Source organism: Strongylocentrotus purpuratus, unplaced genomic scaffold (assembly GCF_000002235.5).
Source record: "Strongylocentrotus purpuratus isolate Spur 01 unplaced genomic scaffold, Spur_5.0 spur5_scaffold_11, whole genome shotgun sequence".
Classification (NCBI taxonomy): domain Eukaryota; kingdom Metazoa; phylum Echinodermata; class Echinoidea; order Camarodonta; family Strongylocentrotidae; genus Strongylocentrotus; species Strongylocentrotus purpuratus.
Window position 1 is genome coordinate 10,916,896 of NW_022145596.1, and position 9,036 is coordinate 10,925,931.

The 9,036-nt window shown below is 42.3% G+C and overlaps 1 protein-coding gene across 1 annotated transcript; it reads left to right on the top strand.

Moving 5' to 3' along the window:
* Nucleotides 1-880: 880 nt before the first annotated feature.
* Nucleotides 881-8,769, top strand: LOC575336 (arylsulfatase). Its single transcript, XM_774941.5, is given in 9 exon segments — nucleotides 881-1,140; nucleotides 2,939-3,139; nucleotides 3,946-4,095; nucleotides 4,581-4,693; nucleotides 5,132-5,275; nucleotides 5,277-5,355; nucleotides 6,187-6,351; nucleotides 6,773-7,076; nucleotides 7,560-8,769. Coding segments are annotated over 9 exon segments (1,773 nt in total). The 5' UTR covers nucleotides 881-941; the 3' UTR covers nucleotides 7,978-8,769.
* The last annotated feature ends 267 nt before the right edge of the window (nucleotides 8,770-9,036 follow it).

The following is a 9,036-nucleotide window of genomic DNA, read 5'->3' on the forward strand; positions in this document are numbered from 1 at the left end:
AAAATGCTAATCTAACCGTAATTAAACGCCTAAAACTCCTGAGTTTCAGGGGCTCTGCCCCCTGGACCCAACCAAGGGCCCTAAGGCGGGCCCCTGGATACTCATCTGACCGTAATTTAAAGCCTAAAAAACTTGAGCTTGATCAAAATGCCTGAACCCCTGAGCTTCGGGGGCCACCGGGGGCTCCTTAGGCGGGCCCCTGGATGCTCATCTGAAAACCTCTAAGCTTCTGGGGACTCCGCCTCCTTGACCCCACGCCAATTAGTGACCTGCCAGTGTCACAAATAAGGTATCAAAAGTATGCTCATCTGACCGTAATTAAATGCCAAAAGCCCCTGAGCTTCGGGGGGCTCCGTCCCTTCGACAACGCCAGGTACTTGAAGGATAAGGTAAGAATTCTTGGTAGATTTTCGTGTCGATTCGGTATATAAAAGACATATAGACTGCTTTAATATTCGAGACCTGGTTGTTGGCTCTCGGGGACGTTGTATCCCCCCGTGACCCCGAGGCGCGCCTCCGCCCCCCCCCCCCCCCCACCCAGTGGCGACTCGGGTCATGAAAGGATGCAACGTCCTCTTGAGCATATAAAACAGCCAGGCCTCTCAAAGCAGTCGATATATCTATGATAAACTGATAATAACATTTTACTGGGAAAGAAGTGTTAAAGTCTGTTAAGCATACCAGTATCTTTAGAGGACCTTGTCTCAAATATCAATAACAATGCAATAGTCTTTGCGATTGTGTTAATTAAAGGCAAACCTCAAATCTTCATCATGGTTCTCCTCTCGATAAGCTTACCAGCATATTAAGTGATTGAACAATTAACCAGCATAAGGTCAAGAACTATTAAACAGAAAGACGATAAGGTATATAATGCAAACCGACGATTTAGGCCTACCACTTTCATGCAGTACACGACTTTGTGAAGTTGCTTTGTCATTATGATGCACTCAGAATTATCAAGTATCTTGATATGCCTACTCTGCATGTGCATAAGTTGCCTTGCCGATGTCGGTCGTCATCATGGGCATCATCAGCATCAACAGCATGGGCATCATGGGCATCATCAACATCACGACGTCGACCACGCAGATATGAGCCACATGTGGTGCGATGACGCATCGTCATCGTGTTCAAGGAGTGAGTATTATCTGTTCGTATGTTTTTGTTAACGTTTTTTTAATTGGACGGGAAGACGAGAAGACAAGATCCTGAATCTCGACCGTTAAGTCGGCTATATTAAGGACTTTTAGATTTGCGTGGACTGATACGTGTGACGCAGTGCATCAAAAGGACGTCGATCGTAGCAATCCACGTTGTCGTTGTGCAAATCTAAAAGTCCCTAATTATGAGGATGAGAAGACGAGAAGATGAGATACTGCATCTTGTCTTGACGAGTAGACGAAGAGACAAGGTCCTGGATCTCGTCAAGTCGACTTGATGAGGATGAGAGGGATGAGAAGACTAGATTTTCTTTCTTCTTTAAAACGCATGCGCATGCTACTTGATGTGTTATTACGAGATCTATTCTAGATCTACGTAAATCATATGCTGTAGCTGCGCTGCTAGCAATATCGAGTATCTCGAAAGTTCTTTCTGCGACACTTTATAATCGTAGGGGTCCAATATCTTTAACAGGGGCGAGGCACACCTCTCCAAAATAAAGGACAAGACTAGAAGTACTGATAACAGTACATTAATGTTGTAAAATAGTGATGATAATAGCAATAAGGATGATGATGAGGAGGAGGATAATGATTATGATGATGAGAATAAATGATGATTAGGATAATACCAATAATGGTAAGAAGAAGAAGAAGAATAACACTAGTGACAAATAGTAATAATAACATTTACAGCTATAACTATTATAATGTCTGAAATGAAATGGGGTTCACAAATGGTCCGGGGGATACAATCGCATTTGTATTCCCTCGGACAAAATGCCCCTGTGCCCCACGGCTACGCCACCTTCGTTGTTTGATTGTGCATTTCTTTGTTTTTGGATGTCTTGTTTCCGATGACACTAACAAAAAAACCAAAAAAAATGGAATAGGGCAGAGGTTTCCACATCGTTATCTTCCACTCTCGAAAATATTTTTATTTCAAGCTTAGTTTTTTTTTTTAAAGATGGGATCAAAATGGAAATGGAGGCGGGTTCCAAGAAGAAAGTGAGCGTAAACAGATCTGGACAAGACAAACGAAAAGAAAGTTATATGGCCTTCATGTAAACTAAATAGTTTCCCTGAACAAAGGTAGAATTTAAACAAAATACATAAAATTATCAAATCTTGTTTTCGTCAGTATCGGATTCACTGTGAAATTCAATCGACTTATCAATCGCTTGTCACTTCCGCTATCTTCATGTAAGCTACATGCGCACGCATATCCATCGCAAAGATTCGGCCAATCAGCTTACTCTTTTGCTAGATATCAGATGGTCAATTCATCATTTCAATACCGGATACGTTTTGAGCTAATTTGAAGGAAACTACCAGCATTTCCAGATATATCACGTTCCTAATAATAATACAACGTAAATTGAAACAAGCAGAAGTATGAATTTAATCTTTTGATGATGAATGTGTATAAATATTGTTGCAAATGCTCGAAAAATTCAGTCACGGCTGATTTCGTTCTATTCTGATTGTCGGCTTCGTTTGCAGCTTCGATTCTATGCACAGATCAGATTGAAAGTTTGTCAGGCACTATTTGGCAGCAAAGCCCTTTCAGCAGATAAGTCCTCTAAGATTTTAAAAAGCCATGAATAACTTGTTGTTGGCGGTTCTGATGGTCACTCTCACGCTCGCTCTCGACGGTGCCGAAGGGCATTGGTCGGGAGGACGGTCACAGCGGGGAGGGCGGTCACGACCGGGGCACATGGGAAGTGATCATGACCACGGTTCTCACGGGTGGTCTCATCGGTTTTTTAAAACAGGTACTAACCGCCTTGCCCTCAACAAGCCGAACGTCATCCTGATGGTCGCCGACGACATGGGGGTCGGAGATCTGACGTCGTATGGACACCCTACCCAGGAGCCCGGCTTCATCGACGAGATGGCAGCCAAGGGTTTGAGGTTCACCAACGGGTACGTGGGAGACTCGGTTTGTACACCAAGCAGATCGGCTATTATGACGGGTAAGCCGGGACGGAGGGTGGCATAAGCTGTTCAAGCGGAAAGAGAGAGAGAGAGAGAGAGAGAGAGAGAGAGAGAGGGAAAATAAAAAGAGAGGAAGGAAATGAGAAATGTGAGAGAGAATAAGAAGAGAGATAGAGACAAAGAGATGTGTGTGTGTGTGTGTGAGAGAGAGAGAGAGATAGAGAGAGATAGAGAGAGAGAGAGAGAGAGAGAGAGCTGGGATGGTGAATGTTGAAGATGTATTTACATAACAATACATTCTTCCAGTTGAATATAATTTGCAATGTTAAAGATTAATTGTATTAATACAATCTTCATTCCATTTTAATGACATTTTCTTTCATTTCTTTCCATTTGTTTTGGTTTGTACTCTTGTAATTTAAAAGTATTTACAGTTATGTTCATGAATTATTGATAATCATGATAGGCCTAATTGCAAGCAGAAAGTTAGAAAAAATTAAATTAAATACTTTCGATACGTGCCATTGTATTTTTCTGTTTTCTCCGACTGTTTCCGTCTCTATTTCACTCTTTCTCTCAATATCTATACCTGTTTGTCTGTATTGTTATTATTATTATCGTTTTCTCTCTCTCTCTCTCTCTCTTTCTCTCTCTCTTTCTCTTTTTCTTTGTTTCCTTCTTCTCTTTTTTTTCTCTCTCTCTTTCTCTCTCTCTCTGTCCATCTTTTATCTTCTAGGGAACAGTTGCAAATAATAATCGATCTACCATTAGTAACTAATCACACAGGGGAACTCTCGCTGATTAAGCTTCATTTTCTTCTTTTCTATATTTATATCAAACGCAGGTCGACTACCGATTCGTATTGGGACCTACGGCGAAACTCGTGTCTTCCTCCCGTGGACGACTACAGGTCTGCCTAAGAGCGAAATCACCATTGCTGAGGCCATGAAGGCAGCTGGATACGCGACTGGGATGGTCGGGAAATGGCATCTTGGTAAATGGTTATTGTTTTCACAAAATCTTCTTTGATGATGATGCCCTCGTCCGTAGTCGTAATACCCGCTTGGCCCCGAGTCAGGCCACTCGGGAAAGGCACGTAGTCTCGTCATGCTAATCAAGGCTGAAAACCACGCTAGGAGCGTTAATGTTGATGCCTCGTGGAAATTCACCTTGCTAGCACTGATGATGTGCAACAGGGTCTGGTCTAGGTGACCACAGCTGCTTTCACAAATGCGACAATAGGTCAAGTCAAAGGTATTTTCTCCCATAAGTAATTACAGACGACATCTATAAGATTTTAGTACGTCTCATTATTGTATCACGTTAATAGCTCTACTGGCCGCCGTTAGAACGTAATTTTATGGGACACCAAATCGCTATCTAGCCCAACTTCGTATTTCTACGAGCCCCAAAACAATTTTGTAGGATTCCAATTTTATTTTCCCAAATTTGAATTCTTTTATAATATTTTTATTCTAGGAATCAACGAGAAAACGCCATCGGACGGGGCCCATCTCCCCTACCATCATGGCTTTGACTACGTGGGCCATAACCTCCCGTTCACCAATAGCTGGAGCTGTGACGACACTGGGGTAAGTCTGGCGCATCAGGCGTGCGCCTAGAAGAATATTGTAAGACAATTTATTTTTTTGTGTACGGAGGATTTTTACTTCTCGTGTTTTGTTTATAAATATCACTTTAAAAAAATATATTTTAGGCCAACTTTGTAATTGGATTTCCAAATTTTCGGGGGCTTCCCCATTCCTCAGGGATGACAATGCTTGTAGTGGGTGAACAATAAATATGTATCAATGTGAGAAATATTGAAAGAATAATGGTGTTTAATTAGCTCCATTTCGATATGTTCCCTCTATCATTGCCATAATCTGTCTCTTGATCCTCTCCCTCTCCACCCGTCTTAATATATCTATATCTCCATATTTCCTCCCAACATACCTATCTCTGTCACTATCTCACCCCCTCTCTCTCTCTATCTCTCTCTCTCTCTCTCCACTCGATGTGCATTGCAGCTCCACGAGGACTTTCCGAGCCCGGACAAATGCTATCTGTACCGCAACGCCACCATTTTAAACCAGCCGTACCAGCATCGCGGTCTGACGCAACTCTTCACTTCCGACGCCGTCGAGTTCATCGATGAGAAAAAAGAGGAACCGTTTTTTTCTCTACGTTGCCTTTGCTCACATGCACACCAGTCTCTTCTCCCATCCGGACTTCTCCTGCAAGTCCCGCCGCGGTAAGTGACATCACAGTTATGTCAAAATCACCCTCCGTTACATGTGTTAACTATGCCCATAAGGAAAAAAATGGTAAATACGCCCCCCCCCCCCCCAGGGTACTCACATATAAGGACATATGGGGGTGCCGCTCTAATAGGTTACTTTTTCACACAAAAAATCCCTACACATGGGTGTCCACTTTAACAAAAATACCATTAAAAATGGGTCCGTTTTTTTTCTTCAAAATTTCCACGATAAACACCCGAAAATTGTGGAAAATGTTTTTTTTTCGAGAAAAATGCCACCCCAAATGACCCCTAATAATGGGTAGGGGTTTCGAGGCTTGAGCGGCACACCCCCGTCTAAACCAAATCTGAGTACCCCCCCCCCCCCCCCCCAGGGAATACGCCACTTATTCGTTATTATATTGCTTGCATCGTTCATTTTGCATTTATGTCGATACGCTTCCACTCTCACGTAGCGCCCGAGTTGCAGACGAGCCTATTTCGCTGACGTATGACTGCCTCAGCCACTTCGCTGCATTTTGATTGGATGCGCCACGAGAGAGTACGTGACATCGTCCAAACTAGTTATCAACGTGCATTACATTGAACTGCTGGCGTATAGGCTAATTAACTTCACAGTCTTGGTCAGCGAGGGACCTGTCATAACGCAATTTTCTATATAGATATTTCTCAATGTCACAACTTTTCAAAACTGTACCATGATAGTTTACCATTTTGACCCCTGCCTGAACATGGAAATGTTTATTGTATTCCCTGTTTCCTTTCAGGCGGCTTAGTAACGACAATGAGGATTTTCCTTTGCTTTGTTTTCTTCAATATCAGGTCGCTATGGTGACAATCTTTTAGAGATGCATGCGGGCGTGAAGAACATCACGGATAGTCTAGAAAGAAACAATATCATGGACAACACCGTGATTTTCTTCATCTCCGACCATGGACCACATCGAGAATACTGCGACGAAGGCGGTGACGCCAACATATTTAGAGGTAATTTGCGTTGCACACGATGCGTCTTGAACCCACTGGCTCGACTTCAAAAAGGAGGTTTGTCGACAAACCTCCTTTGTGAATTCGGGCCATTGTGTTATTTTTTTACCTGGGCCTTTAATCAAGCCTGTGAATTGTGGACACACACTAGAAATTCCCCGCTGTGAAACAGAATTGAAATATTAATCCATCTAAATCAGAAGCTACTCTCAAAAAACGATCGTGTAGGAAATCAATATGATTTGCAGTTTTGGAACATGACAATCTTGCTAAATACCACAAAACTGAAAGTAAATGATAAGTGCACACATCACTCTCGAATCCAATGAGAAGCAGTTTTTTGCTATGTAAATTTGTTATTTTTGTGACAATGGAGGGATTTTCATCAAGAAAATATATTATGCCTCTCTCTCTCTCCCAGGTGGGAAATCGCTTTCATGGGAGGGTGGTCATCGCGTTCCTTACATCGTCTATTGGCCGGGAACTGTCCAGCCGGGTATCTCCAACGAGCTGGTTACTTCCATGGACATCATCAAAACGGCTGCGGATCTCGGAGGGGCGCCTGACGACACGTTCCCGGCCGATCGGGTTGTAGATGGTAAGAGCATCAAGGATCTAATCCTAGACCCAACGAGCAATACGTCGCCTCACACCGAAGGCTTCTTCTACTACTGCAAGAACATCCTGATGGCAGCTCGGCATGGGCAGTACAAGGCCCACTACAGGTAAGCATGCAGATTGTCAGTAATATATATATTTTTTTGTTTGTTACCGTTTTTTTTAAATAAAATGTTTAGGGAATAACAAAATATGTATTAAAGCAAAAAACAGAAATATCAGCCCAAAGAGGGAGGACAAAAATTCGACCGACCGACCCATGTGTTGGCACCTAAATGGCAAGACAACATCTTCTTTTTTTTAGGCCTAACGATGATGACTAGAATGTGCCATTCTAATATTGTAAAGCGCGTACATTATAATGTCTCTTTGCGCTTCCATAGGACTTTTTGAAAATGTTACTCGGCTTAAGTATCGGCAACCATAGAGCTCGGTGTATTCCAGTAAATATCTAAAAATGTTCATAGAAGTCTTTGCCATTTTTGCAAATTGTTAGTGTGTTTATTATACGTTCATTGATTCCATAGGGAATTTCAAATTTTAATTGTGCAAGAAACTGTAATTGTTGCGCAAACTTTCGATTTCAACAGAACTCAGCGGGTACACGAACAGTCTGTGTACGGCGAGCAGTGCGATGGCGGTTTCCCCATCGAAGACTACTTCGACTGCAACGAGTGCGAGGGTGACTGCGTGACATTCCACGACCCACCCCTCCTCTTCGATCTCTTCCAAGACCCCGGCGAAGCCTACCCGCTCAACGTAGCCGACTACGCCGACGTGTTGGCCAACATCCAGGACGCCGTGAGTGTTCACAACTCTACGATGGTCCCAGGGAAATCGCTCCTTGATGAATTCGACCTTTCCATCGTACCGTGCTGTGATCCCGCCACCAACTGCATCTGCAACTACACGCAGGACCCCGAGATCCCAGTGTGCTATCAGTATCTTATCGAAGTAGCCAACCGACACAAGAGCCCGACAACACCAGCCCCAATACCTCCAGTCTAAAGGCACCTGGCATAGATCCAGCGGGATTGGGGATGTATATTCATCCCTATTATTTTGTTAAATGTTCTATTACCCCCCCCCCCCCCCCAAGAAGAAATTTCTGCATGCCTTTTTAACGAAGTTGTATCGATGGTAACATGTTTTAATTTACTAATGTCCATTGTTTTTCAGAAGCATGAAGGATGGGTAGTGTGTAGTGACGAATCGAAAGAGACAAACTAAACTAAGCCCGGACAACAATGATGTCACCATTTAATTGCTGAATTACTGTTTAACTTAACGTCGTTATTTCATTTTTCATCAGTGATTTTGGGCTAATGGTCTAATACTCTACTTTAATGTTAATCAAGCTAAGCAAGGTGATAGATTAGAATAGGATAACATGATGTCTTTATTGTATAATGAAAAGCACTTCCTTTTCAAATTTGTATCTGTATTAGAATTTTGTTTGTTTTACCTGGCCAATTAGGAATCATGTGTATGCTTGTAAGTAAACAATCAGGGCACCGACGGATTTAAGTCAATTAATAAAAAAATACAGCATTGTAATACTATTTTTTAAACATTTTTTCTAACAACCTGTCACTTCCCTGTACCCCTGGTGACGAGCTTGCTTTCATTTTTCCTATGTTGTTGCTATGTGAGAAAAGGGTTTAAATGTTTTGTGGTTTTCGAAGGCAACCATTGGTAAACTTGGTGAATTAGTCAGTTTGTCTTATGCTTAATTATACTTCATGACCATGTTTTGAGTTCGCAAATTAATACAAAGAATAAAGAAATTGGTGTTGGGAATAAGGTGACTGTTGTGTCCTTTTGTGTCGTAGAAAGCTAATTACATGAACAACGAGTATATAATTTAATTTAATAGGGACTTTTAGATTTGCGTGGACTGATACGTGTGACGTCCATTCAAGGCAGTGCATTAAAAGGACGTCGATCGTAGCAATCCCCATTGTCTTCATGCGAATCTAAAAGCCCCTATTTTAGTCGAGAGTGATTCACGGAAAAGTTAAAGTGTACCGATCACCTACATCTGTGTATAGCTAGAGTGTATAGAAT